This window comes from Macrotis lagotis, chromosome 3, assembly GCF_037893015.1.
Source record: "Macrotis lagotis isolate mMagLag1 chromosome 3, bilby.v1.9.chrom.fasta, whole genome shotgun sequence".
Classification (NCBI taxonomy): domain Eukaryota; kingdom Metazoa; phylum Chordata; class Mammalia; order Peramelemorphia; family Peramelidae; genus Macrotis; species Macrotis lagotis.
This window is the reverse complement of record NC_133660.1, coordinates 124,265,962-124,279,954: the sequence shown is the minus strand read 5'-3', so window position 1 is coordinate 124,279,954 and position 13,993 is coordinate 124,265,962. Positions and strand designations below refer to the sequence as shown.

At 33.2% G+C, this 13,993-nt stretch overlaps 2 protein-coding genes across 12 annotated transcripts in view; one reads left to right on the top strand and one right to left on the bottom strand.

Moving 5' to 3' along the window:
* ANAPC10 (anaphase promoting complex subunit 10) overlaps window positions 1-13,993 on the bottom strand; it is a 694,704-nt gene that overhangs the window by 184,712 nt on the left and 495,999 nt on the right. The window lies entirely within an intron of this gene.
* ABCE1 (ATP binding cassette subfamily E member 1) overlaps window positions 1-13,993 on the top strand; it is a 29,607-nt gene that overhangs the window by 7,859 nt on the left and 7,755 nt on the right. For both annotated transcript variants that reach the window (XM_074229207.1, XM_074229206.1), the window contains exons 4-11: window positions 3,540-3,637; window positions 4,666-4,783; window positions 5,561-5,698; window positions 6,019-6,088; window positions 6,582-6,678; window positions 7,531-7,620; window positions 10,211-10,332; window positions 12,967-13,188. In XM_074229207.1, coding sequence (XP_074085308.1) covers window positions 3,540-3,637; window positions 4,666-4,783; window positions 5,561-5,698; window positions 6,019-6,088; window positions 6,582-6,678; window positions 7,531-7,620; window positions 10,211-10,332; window positions 12,967-13,188 — 955 coding nt within the window. The remainder of the gene's footprint in view (window positions 1-3,539; window positions 3,638-4,665; window positions 4,784-5,560; window positions 5,699-6,018; window positions 6,089-6,581; window positions 6,679-7,530; window positions 7,621-10,210; window positions 10,333-12,966; window positions 13,189-13,993) is intronic.

The following is a 13,993-nucleotide window of genomic DNA, read 5'->3' as shown; positions in this document are numbered from 1 at the left end:
AAGGAAACATTCTTATAGGACATAATGGAAAGGAAAAGGCATATAATAGTTTTAACTTTGAGTGAACAAGGAATGAACTCATTCAGAAAAGGGAAAAGGGTGATAGAATGGATAAAAGAGAAGAATTCAAAAAATGTTTTCTCTAAAATGAAAACATTTGTTTCGGGAAGGATACTGTGGGATATGGTGGGATAACCTGAATTCAAGTCCCATTTTTGATCCACATTGCCTATGAGGAAGGCAGTGGGTCTCAGAGCCCCAAGCAGTTTTCTAAGATTATAATTCAGAGTTGTAATTGATCTTCCTACCAGTCTTGATTAAATGATAAAGTAATACAAACGTTGTTGTGTTCATATGAAAAATAGGAGTAGAACTTGTCAAAATCAATAGCTATCAAATGATTAACAATTATCATAGTTTTTTAAGTTTTTCAATTTGATGATAATTGCTTTTTTTCATATTTTGAAGATTAAAAACACATGTTCATTTTTAGGTAGCAAGGAGTTAAAGTGGATTCCAAATAAATCTGCTGCTACAACTATTCTCCAGAATCTGATTCATAGGATGTTTACAGTTGTATAAGAAATGACTTGAAGGGGGCAGCTAGGTGGCACAGTGGATGGCACACCGACCCTGGAGTCAGGAGGACCTGAGTTCAAATCCAGCCTCAGACACTTAATTACCTAGTTGCGTGAACTTGGGCAAGTCACTTAACCCAGTGCCCTGCAAAAACAAACAAAAGAAAGAAATGACTTGAATGACAATTGCAGAACATCAGAGTTAAAAGGGACTTTATCTTTCTAGTCATTCTATACCTCAGAACTTGTAATCTCACTTCATCTTCAGGAACATTATTCAGAGGAGAATGTTCTGTGTTCTAATATGATCTGTTCTACTTTTTTTGATTAGCTATAATTGTTGAGAAGTTTTTCCTGACATCAGACCTAAATCAATTCTCTATAACTGACTGATGCCTTTTATTCCTAGCTCTCTCTTCAAGTCAAATAGAACAAGACTAATCCTCCTTCTTCTTGACAATCTGTCAGATATTTGAAAAACAACTATCATGTTCTGAATTTTCTTTATACCAAGCTTCTACAGTTTTTTCAACTGATCCTTAGATAATGGGGATTCAAGGCCACCTCATTCACATTGATACTCCCTCCTTCATAAATTATCAGACCCAAAATTGAATGAAATACATACTGAACGAAGGGATGTCCTGACTCAGAGCAAAACTAGTAACTAATTCTTATTCTTAGAAATTTAACATTAATACTGTTTTAAATATATTTCACTCCTATATCATTGTTGGTGATATCATTTATCAAGTTTGCAGTCCACTAAATCTGATTTTTTTTCAGAGAAACTATGTATCCATGCCTTCCCCAAACTTAAATTTGTGAATGGTTTTAAAACTCAGGAGTAAGATTTACAACCTTACCGATCAAATTTCTCATTAGATTCAAATCAATTCTAGCCGGTCAGTATTTTTTTGGGTCCTAATTCTCATCTAATGTTTATTGGCATTTATTGGCTATTCATTTATGTCATCTTCAGATTTTGTATAAATTTACATCTTCATTCAAATAATTAAATTGAATAAAATTATTCAGCAGCACAGAGATAGCACAGGTCTCTGAAGGAGAACTTGTTCCAAGTTGACATCAGGCCATTTAATGACAACCATCAGAGACTGGCCATTATATCGAGTCCTAAATCCATTAACCATATGTTTTCTCATCTCTAGCTCCCTGTTTTCTACAAAAGTAGCATGAAAAGCTTTGGCTAATACTTTTTTTATATATAATTTAGAATTTGCTATGACCCTGTCAAAAAGGAACTAAAATTTTTCTAACATATCCTATTCTTCCTAAAGTCATGATGTCTCTTCATGTGCTCACTGCATGCTTTTCTAAATGTTTAGAAGTTGCTAGAATTTTAGCAGGGACCAAAGTTAAGCTCACTAGCTTAATTTTTTTTTCTTTTTTCTTTTAGTTTTTGCAAGGCAAATGGGGTTAAGCAGCTTGCCCAAGGCCACCCAGCTAGGTAATTATTAAGTGTCTGAGGTCGGATTTGAACTCAGGTACTCCTGGCTCCAGGGCCGGTGTTCTATCCACTATGCCACCTAGCCACCCCCACTAGCTTAAAATTTAAAAACTCTTTTATCTCCCCCACTTTTTTTTTTAAATTGGAACAATATTTATCCTCCTTTAGCCATGTGGTACCTCTTCTATTCTCATGTCCTTCTTATCTGATCACTATCTGGTCCAGTCTGATTTTCAGAAGTCTTCTACTTCTGTAAGACTTTGCACATCCTACATTAACCTGTTTGATCTCGTTCCATGGTTTTTCTAAAGCCCTCTTTATTACCATTCTTTTCCCTAAAAATGATCTTTCAAATGACACTGAAAATGACTCAATGTTCACATTCCCTGAATTACCCCAATACCAGAGAATGTAATTCATCTGACCCAGATGATAAGTAAAAGGAGTAGCTAGATATTCTTATTTGCTCCTTAATTATTTAATGTAACTTTAAAAAAATAAGTATCCTTTGCTTTCCCCTCCAGCTTCAATTTATTGAGGTATGATTACTGAAACTAGTCTTTCAGTACCATATTTGATCCAGTTTTAATGCTGTCCATTTCCCCACAGAGCTGGCATCCAACAATCATAAAAAAATACATATGCACATAATCAAGGCCAATTTTAGGGGATTTGTGGTAGAGAATACCATCTGTATCCAGAGAAAGAATTGTAGAGTTTAAATGAAGACCAAAGCTTCTTATCTTCAATTTTTTAAAATTGTCTTACATATTGTGTAATATTGCTATCTCTAGTGTTTTCTTCCTTTTGGATCTGATTCTTTTCTCACAACACATTCAGTTTCAACCTGTGCTTATTATGGATACAAATGTAAATTCTGTCAGGGAGGAAAAGGAGGGAGGGAGAAAAATTATTATAAAACTCAAAACCTTGCCAAAACAAATGATTGGTAGATACTACCATTGTATGTAATTGGAAAACAAATAAAATATTCATATAATTTAAAAATCCATATGCACAGAAAGTATTTTTTAAACTGGGGATATAAAAAGTAGTAGATAAATGTTTCTATCTTCATAAAGCTTATATTCTATTAAGGGAAAGCAGCACTAGAAAAAAGATGAGGGAAAACTAATGAGTAAGGCAGCAGGTGCAGAGGAGTCCAGCTGTGAGTGAAACATGGAGTTCTGAAAATGGTAGACCAAGGAAGGAACAGCTAATTGAGAAAGTCAGACTGTCAACAAGCATTTAATAAACAGTTTCTCCAGAGTGGCAGGTGAGGGTCCAGGCTTAAGTAAGGTGAAACATAACTGGTGGTCCTTCCTAAAATGGTAATCCCTTGAGTGAGTGGCAGATCAGAAAAGTGCCTCAGTGGCAAGCAATAAGAAGTCTAAAAGAGTTTGATGATTCACCAATTAAAAGAAAGTTGCTAAATTAAATTTGATTTGATGATGATATATTTTATAAATGAATCTTGCTTTAAATTACAGAAATGTCCTTTTGGCGCTTTGTCAATCGTCAATTTACCTAGCAACCTAGAAAAGGAAACAACACATCGATATTGTGCCAATGCCTTCAAACTTCACAGGTATATTTTCAAGCTAACTTTCTTTTTTACTTGATATGCCATAAGTATTTTAAAGTAAAATACATCTGATTAAATTTGTGTGCCTTTCAGATACTCAGGTAGGAGGAAATGGAAGAAAAATTTGTTAATGTACACCAGGTAGAAGTACAGTATTGGAATTTTCTGAAAATCCATTTCATTGAGTATATAATATGCTTTCCAAAATATGCCATGTTGATTTAAATGTAGCTAGCTGTTTTTTTTTCCTGAATTCTGACATGCATGAATATGTGCAGCCTGTAATCACCGTTACTTATAGTATATGTATCTTTCAAAAAGATCTGAGACAAGGGATTTGACAGCTAAATTTAGGAGCAGCTTATAGTTATACTAGCATGGGTATATCCATTTTTGGCATTTGACTTTGTATTTTCTTAGAGACTTAGTTATACAAGAAACATCACATAAAATGAACTGAAGAACAGAAAAATGTTTACCATTCTTAATGAGATTTTTTTTTCTTCTTGGCATTTACAGTTTGAATATAGTAGTATAGATTTGCTAATGAAAAGCTATTTCTCAACCAGCCAGCTCTAAGGATCCACTGCTGCAGGGGGAAGGAGGTAGAATGTCTCATTGATGTGGCACTTCCTCCTTGTGAGTAAAGTGGTATAACAGAAAAAAAAAAGACTGGGGTAACTTGAACTCATCATATGAAATTTTTATATATCAAAAAATTTTGTTTTTCCTATTATGCATTAGGGTAAATAAGTTGCTCCAGAATAATCTCTGAAAGAAAGTTGAATGAGCAAAATTAGGAGTTATGCTGGTCATGGATGCATTTCTAACAATTAACAGTTAAAGTTCATCTCAGCTGTATTTTCTAATTGCCAATAATAACTGGCATTTATGTATAATTTACCTTTTTGCTTGTTACTGGACATGTGTGTGATGCAGATGCCTTAAAGTAGGTGATTCAGTAACAACTTAGAGCTTTCTCATGATGAAGTCTGTGCTTTTCCATATTAGTATTTTTATTTACTATGCAGGTTGCCTATCCCTCGTCCAGGTGAAGTTTTGGGATTAGTTGGAACCAATGGTATTGGAAAATCAACTGCCTTGAAAATTTTAGCAGGAAAACAAAAACCAAACCTTGGAAAATATGATGTAGGTATTGATTCTTTGTAAACCAGTTTAAAGTAATTTTGTTAGCCTTTTGACATAATGTTTCTAAAATTCACGAAAATAAGTGAAAGTAATCTCAAGTTTTAGGTACTTAATATTTTTCTAATCATTTTAGTTTATAAATTGTACTTCCGTGAGTACAATTATTTCGGTGAGTACAATTATTTATGAATCCAAGACATTAGCTTTCATATCAGTTCTCTCTCTCCATTCTAAAGCTATAGAGTTTAGAGCTGAATGGTACTTTAAAGATAGATCTAGTACAGGGCTGTCCAAAATGTGGCCTGCAATGCGATTTTATGCGGTCCCTTGTGGGTTTACTAAATGTTTTAGAAAACGAAGCCTAGCTACTGCCGAGCTCTCCCTAACATGGCAAATCAAAATATATTGTCTATTGTTTCAATAAAAACTTTTAAAAGTAAGGTTGGATAGCCCTAATATAGAACTCAAAAGGACCTTAAACCATCTAACCTAACTTGTCTGTTTTACAGATGTGTTTACTGAGACTGGGGCAGGTTATCCAAAATTGCACAGTAAATAAAAGTACCATGATTTAAACCTAGTCCCTTTAAATTCAAATCTGTGTTCTTCCCTGAAGACAGAAGATACATATTTTAAATATTCTGCATTAGTGAGACTTCCTTTCGATTTTTTAACTTCCATAACCTATTTGGTGCTCCATTAATCATATCATCTCACAGCAATTGGGCTTTAGAGTTTGAGTCAGTAATTAGACTAGTTTGTTTCTTATTTTTCAAGGATCCACCAGATTGGCAAGAAATCTTGACTTATTTTCGAGGATCTGAGTTGCAAAACTATTTCACCAAGATTCTAGAAGATGACCTGAAAGCAATTATCAAGCCTCAGTATGTGGACCAGATTCCCAAAGCTGCAAAGGTCAGTCATATATTGGAAGAATTTGGATTCTAAAATTAATATTTCATAAACAAGAGCATATACAGTATGTGAAACTTTGTTTAACCCTTTAAATATCACCCCCAGAACATTCTCCCTATTCTCTACCCAGCTACCATTTCATGCCATGCTCATTCTAACTGTTGACTTAAATTATTATCTCATTTCAATTGGAGCTTGGCAGTAGGGAGTCTTATCTCCCTTAATCTTCATAACTATTTCATTGTATTGCACATGCTATTAAAATAAATGTGTGTGCACTAGCGCGCACACATATACATATTTCTAATCCTTTCCCCCAGGGCACTGTGGGTTCTATTTTGGACCGGAAGGATGAAACAAAGACACAAGCTATTGTGTGTCAGCAGCTTGGTAAGTTTTTTGTGTGTTTGATTTTTAATGTATTTGGATAGTTAACACATATAGAAAATAATACATTCAAAAGATAATATTAAATTGCCTTTACTATTTAAAAACTCATTGTTAATTCTAGCATTATTAATTTTGTGTATTTTAATATACCTAATCAAAACACAAGAAATTAAAAATCAGATATGAATTTACCTCAAGGATATGATAGTGGAAAAGAGGTCAGTGCCTTAGACTCAGAAAGACCTAGGTTTAATTGTTGGCCCTGCCCTTCACTAGTTTTATGACTATATAGAAATTTCTCTTTGCCAAGCTACAGTTTCATCATATTTTCAAGTGATAAGACAATATTTGTACTCCCTAGGTCCCAGGAATATTTTGTGAAAAGCACTTTTATAAATTGTAAAGGGCTATTTTTTTTTTAAAAAAATGCATGTGTGTATTAAACATTCCATTCTTATATTAAATGTAATGGTTCGGTGTTTTTTTATTATAGACTTAACTCATCTCAAAGAACGAAATGTTGAGGACCTCTCAGGAGGAGAATTGCAAAGATTTGCTTGTGCTGTTGTTTGCATACAGAAAGCAGATATGTATGTTAATCTTGTCTTTTTTGTCACTTAATTATTAGACTAGTTTGCAGATGTTTTGCTTAATATCAAATGAGATAATATGTGAAAGTCCTATATATTTAAGATTCATATGACTTTTAATAAGTAAATGAGAGGGTAGCATTAAAAGTTCTGCATTAGGAGAAATATTGAAGCTATTGGGTGCCCATTTGTACAAAACTTATTCATTTGACAAATGTTTGTCTTCAAGTAAGAAGAAATGTCATGGTCTTGTATATGAAATCCCTAATGCAGTCCCTAATTTACTAATTCTGTGTTTTCAAGTCAGTTATTTGGCACTGTGGATACCTTTTCCCTGAAAAATTATATTACAGTTATTGTTTGGATACCCAAACTAACCCCCCCTCCCCCGAAGACTATCAAAATCCCTTCTGGCAGGCATACATCACTATCATACTTCCATCTTCTTCCCATTTAATCAACCAACTCAAACCTTAATGATTTAATGTTTAAAGAAATTACACTTAAACACACACTCAAACATACATTTTTTCCCCTACAACCTCCATAAGAATTGCCATTTAAATGTTATATGTGGTATATATTATCATATATGATATATGGTATATGTTATTTTATATTATATATTAAGAGGAAAAACAATGACAGGGAAGATATTTGGGGTTAGTTCACCTAATGTGTTCCTTGTTTTTTATATCTCCTTTCCTTTTTGGACTCCTAGATCCAACAAATTCTAAACCTACCTTTTTTTATATCCCATTGACTTTTAAGAGAGTACTAGGTAGGTGGGGAATGGGGTAAAAAGATAATCTTTATCTCTCTATATATAGATATTTTTTGTTTTCTTTATAGCTTCATGTTTGATGAACCTTCTAGCTACCTAGATGTTAAGCAGCGACTAAAGGCTGCCATTACTATACGATCACTAATAAACCCTGATAGGTAAGTACCTAGTATTTATTGAATCTTAAATTTTTTAAGTTATTTTTTACATTCTAAGATGAATATTTCCACACTAGGAATTCCATATGTGGATAGAATCACGTGTCTGGACCTCACCAAAAATCACTAGCCAGGGAGTACTTGCCTGTCAAAATTCCTCATAGATGTGATGCCCTATGTGAACAAGTAAAGAATGTACAAGAGAGAAGGCCAATAATAAGTATAAAAACTGGGTTTTGGTTCCAGCAACCTTAGTTTTTGTCCCTGTCCTTGTTTTTCAGTATAGCATTGTACTTTAATATTAATATACTACGTGTCTGATCAAATCCAGATTATTATTTTACTTAAGCTGTATATAATCTGACTCAAATTTTTCCTGTCCAACTTTAAACAATAAGCAACCATCTGCCAAGGAAAAAAAAAGAGCTTAGAACCATATATCATAGCAACTAGATTCTTCCTCTTCAATACTTCTTTACCTCTACTGATAGAAGTTTCAGCCCATTCATACTTTCTCATACCCTATTTGAGCTTTATATATATATATATATATATATATATATATATATATATATATATATATATGTATGTATGTATGTATATATATGTATTATATATATATATACATATATATATTTATAAAACATTCTATAGAAGAGGCTAGAGAATTCTCTCTGATTCTTGTAATATTTTATAGCTAACAGTACAATATTTGGTTCATCCACCCTTCTATACCTGACTTTATTTTTTTATAACTTTTTATTTTTCTGACTACATGCAAAGATAGTTTAACAATCATCCATTTGCAGATTTATGGTGTTATACTTCACTTTTGACACAAGGCCAGCCCACCTGTTATCACACATGTCCTTTAGCATACATTTTATATGACTTCTCATATGCAAGTCATTGACAAGTGTTTCACTGTACTTGCACCCACTCTTATAATGTACATTGTGATTTAGGTCACCTCAAATTTTTAATTCCTCTGAGATGATAATGTACCATGATTCATAGCCATTTAGCATTAACTACAGATATTACTGGTAAAAAAAAAATCAGCATTTACAGCACAGACTTGGAATTATTGAAATATTGCAAATTTCTGGTGTTTCCAGTTCAAATTTGGGACAAGCTCATTGTCCATCTGCTTTGCCCAAGGTCTGTGTACTAAATGAATGATTCCATAAATCCAGCCATCTATCCAACTATATGATGTAGTAGGTGTCACATATTGTTCTTCCTCAAGGAATTTTTTTCACATGAATTAATTGCTAGGCTGATTTTTGAGTGATGATAGCTCTTACTCAGATTGACTTGGAAACTGGAACATCTAACAACTATCTCTATACAATGAATGTTTTGCTTTAAGAAGATTTGGAATTTGTTTTTTATGTGTTTTATTTTAGCAATCAACAAATTACATGTTTCGTGTCAGCAACATGATTCTGTAGAAACGTTTAGCTTAGGAAATAGTCTCTTAAAGTCTACGTATTTCTTTTTGTTTTTATCTGAAAGATCCATCATGTGTGCAAAGATCATTCTCAGATTTTTGGGGGGTGAGAGGAGAAAGAGATAAAAGGAGAGAGAAAAGCCATAAGATAAAAGAGATGAAAGTCAGATATTTTTTAGAGATTAAAAAAGTAGACATTGTGTGCCATCAATTCTAGTATCTTTTCACTCTATATTTTGCCTTGGTAATGGGTAGGACTAGACCTGTGATTTTACTGGCATATGAAACTCCCTCTACCCTTTTAGATTTGAGTGTGCAGCCTAATGGTCCTGAGCTGAGCTACTTGCCTGAGATCACACAGCCAATAAGTCTCAAAAGTGGGTCTTGGAACCAGGTCTTTTGACTTTATAACCAGTTTCATCCATTACATAATGCCATCACTTTTTGTGGACGATACCATCTTTAATTTCTTCCTTTCTTATGGAATTTTATTTCAGCCTTCCAGTTCTTCTGGGGCTGCATTGCTCCAAAACAACAAAAACTTGTCAAAGGCCACATATGGAATATAAGACTTATCATTACAACAATGTAACCCATGTTGCCAATGAGTATAATAAACAAAAAAAGCTAATAAGGCAGCATGAATGGACCTTGTGGGCCATGGGTTAGACATTGCCTGCAAATAATCATCCATTTCAAACTATCTTACTGCTGGCACAAGTTTATTATGGATGTATTTGGTCCAGTCTAGCCAATCTTCTAGGTTTTTTCTTCTTAAATACTCATTTCCATGTCATCAAAAAAGGAGGTGTTGGTTCCAATATCACTCATAAACACAGCTCATTATAGAAACGCTAGCAGATTCTGTCATTTAGAAGCATCTTTCCTTGGTGGCATGACATCAGTCTGGTAGAATGGTTTGATTTGATAAATCTACTTAAAATACATTGCTAAATGATATACTCTTAGGATATTTGAATGATAAATCTAGTTGATCTGTGCTACTTGAAGTCTTCTCTTTCAAAGAAAAATTTCACATTTCTTTCCTATATTTTAATATGATTTCCAAAATATCATATATATCAGACTTTATTTAAAATTAGAAAACTTAAAATGTTTTGTGGTTTTAATTTTCAGATATATCATTGTTGTGGAGCATGATCTAAGTGTTTTAGATTATCTCTCTGACTTCATCTGCTGTTTGTATGGAGTGCCAAGTGCTTATGGTGTTGTCACTATGCCTTTTAGCGTAAGAGAAGGTAATTTTTAAAATTCCTTTCTTGTGTCCTGTGACTTCTCTTTCATAATGATAGAAAATAACAAGCTTCTCTAACTTTACAACTTTAGCTATACTGTATATATACTATATATTTCTCTAACTTTACAACTGTAGCTAAAAATATAGAATATTTTTATTCTTAAAATTATGATTTTACTTTAGTATTTTTTTAAATAACTCAGCATTTTTCAACCTGAAATGAAATTGGTAAAAACTTTTCAGTCAACAGAGTTTATATATCAACAGATATATTTACAGTTCTTAATTTGGGAGAACAATAGAAAGATAATTTCAAATTCTCTGTTTGAAGTTTTTGTTTGTGTAGTAGGTAAATATGATGCGTAATTCATACTTGAAATTATATCCTATTTTTGTCTTTGCATCCCCAGCACCAGTGCTAGGACAACGTCTCAAATATTTTTCAGTTGAAATGCTTTTTGAATCATTGGCAAAATCACAAAATAACTTGAATTTTTTTCAAATAATCTTTTAATAAATAGATCACAATAGACCAGTTTCTACTCTTGGGTTAATTTTCTAACCAGTAGTCTCATTATTTATATACATAGCACCTAGGTCAGGCCTAAATTATTAAACATTGACTGCAGTGGACATCTATCTATAATATCTGCACTATTAAATTGTATAATTAGAAATGAACTTAAGAAATATTGCTTTCATGGGTGATAAAAGAAACTACTGGGAAGAAGAGAAAGAGGAAGAAGGGGCTAAGATATTTTACATAAGAGTCAAGAAAAAGCCTTTTCAGTAAAGTGGAGTGGCGAGGGAAGGCAAGGAGGAATGAGTGAGCCTTCATTCTCATCAGAAATGGCACCGAGAGGAAATAACATACACACTTAATAGGGTGAGGAAATCTATCCTACCGTAGGAAAAGGGGAATGGGGGTGGGGGTGGGGTAAAGTGGGGAATAGGTGATAGAAGAGAGGGAAGATTGCGGGAGAAGATACTCAGATACAATACACTTTTGAACAGGGACAGGGTGAAAGGAGAGAGAAAATAGAATAAATGAGAGTAGGAAGGAATAAAGGGAAGCGTAGTTAGTAATAGTAACTGTGGGGAAAACATTGAAGCAACTGCTTTGGTAGACTTATGATAAAGAAGGCAACTCATCCCAGAGACAGAGCCATTGAAATCTGAACACAGACTGAAATACATTTTTTTCTCTCTCACTATTGAGGTTTCTCATCTTTTTTGGGGGGGTGGGTTATGTTTACTCTCACAAGATTATTGTCATAATATAAAAAACAGTAAAAAAAGAAATATAGCTTTCTGAGAACCTAGATTTGTTAAATTTGACTGCACTTAACTACATTCAGATTTAAGTGTTTAAAAAGTAGAATTTTTTTACTCTTTGGCATTCTAATTTGAGTGTTTTTGGCAAGTTAAACAACTTTTCTGATATGTGAAAAAAAGAGGAAAGCAAAGCTTAAAATCTTCAAGACTTTATAGAATTCATATTTAACCTTAAGTGTTAGTTTCTAATTTACCAGTATGTGCATTATCTTTTCTTTTTGGAAAATAAAAATAAAAACATTCACTTTTCACTACAAGTTAAAAAACTGGTTTAAAAATATAAAAATAATTCACTACATTAAAATACATAGCTTGTGTATTTGTTTCTTGTTGGGGGGTTTTTTTTTTTTTTAGATTTTTCAAGGCAATGGGTCTTACGTGGCTTGCCCAAGGCCACACAGCTAGGTCATTATTAGGTACCTGAGGTCGGATTTGAACCCAGGTACTCCTGACTCCAAGGCCACTGCTCTATTCACTGAGCCACCTAGCCACCCCGTGTATTTGTTTTCTTAATTAGGTTTGCCTTTTTCTCCGTGAAGAGAAAGATATGCATTCTCTGGTAGTAATTTCATCACTTGGATATTTTTGCCATGGAAGCAGATTATAACCCATTCCTTTCTGCCCACATGCTAAAGATTCTTAATTTTTTGTGGAAATGATTAATGAACTTAATTTTTCTGTTATCATTTTATTAAAAAAAAATTTAGTGTTTTTTTTTTTTCTTCTTTGCAAGGCAGTGCGGTTAAGTGGCTTACCCAAGGCCACACAGCTAGGTAATTATTAAGTGTCTGAGGTCAGATTTGAACTTAAGTCCTCCTGACTCCAGGGTCGGTAGTCTATCCACTGCGCCACCTACCTGCCCCATTCTGCTATCATTTTAAACAGAAGTAGTGCTGTATCATGAAGAGAGTAGTTGCACTTGGAGTCCAGAAGACATGAATTTGTTTAATAATAAATTCTCCCTTGATGCATCCTTACCTAGTCACATCTAATTAAAACAATTGTGAAAGCTACAGAAATATTGATAATATGTGGCACATACTTCAACCCAAGGGTAACTTAATTTTCCTTTTAAAAAAAAACTTAAATTAGTAATTTCCCTCCTAAGACTACATGATATCTATTCATTCTAGGAATGTGGACAAAAAAATAAGATATTATCTCTATGTTAGAAATTAATGCTCTATTAATTGAATCCCCTCTCTTGCAGAATTATCACCTGTAATTTGAAAGTTGTTACAGTATTTTGATTTATTTTTCACTTTTTCCCCCTTTTGTTAATACTATTTTTCCCCAACAGGTATAAATATTTTCTTAGATGGTTACGTTCCTACAGAAAACTTAAGATTCAGAGATGCATCATTGGTCTTTAAAGTGGCTGAGACAGCAAATGAGGAAGAAGTAAAAAAGATGTGTATGTATAAATACCCAGGAATGAAGAAAAAGATGGGAGAATTTGAGCTTGCAATCATTGCAGGAGAATTCACAGACTCTGAAATCATGGTGATGCTAGGAGAAAATGGTAAGTACTATAATTTATATTTGAGTCTATGAATGTGCAACAAGCTTATGCTTTTAAACTCTTGTAAGAAATTCTCTTATTGCTGGGTTATAGGTCTAGGGGTGTGGGGTTTTGGGTTGGTCTTGTGACCTTGGTTCAGCTACAAAATTTTTTTGTGACAGTGTATGTTAACTTCTCAATTAAAATCTTTGTCACTCCACTTAGTTTATATTCACATTTAAGAAACCTCTTCATTAAAAATAAGATACTTTTCCTGAGCTGAGTTTTCTGTGTATAAATTGATAGGGAAGTTAATCATCTTGGATACTGACTAGGAAATAATGGATAAATTGGTTGTTCAGAGGCAACCCAGCTTAAAAAAAAACTTCATGTTCATCTCCATTTGGAGCATTCCTTATGTGAAATTCAGGTGAGTCTACCACTGTAGACAATTTTATTGCCAACATTTATAGCATTAAACTGCCATTGTGAGAGCATAGCTGTGAAATTAATTGGCTGGCAGACATGTTTCCTATTTCCTTTATGATTGGGGGGAAAAAAGCACAGACTTTTTAAATATATCTTACACTTTGCAAAAATCAAATTTCTGCTTGTGGCAAAATAAATTTAGTGTACTTAATCCACTTAATGTCGATATTTGCATTCTTGATTAAAGGAATTAACCTAAAATAACCTAGTTATTAAATTAAATGAAAGTGACTTGTTTTTTCCCCTGCTTGAAAATCCTTAGAAATAATCCTGACAAAACTAGAAGTTTAGATTACATGCTTTTATTTTAGATCCCATATTTTAGTCAGAAACAATA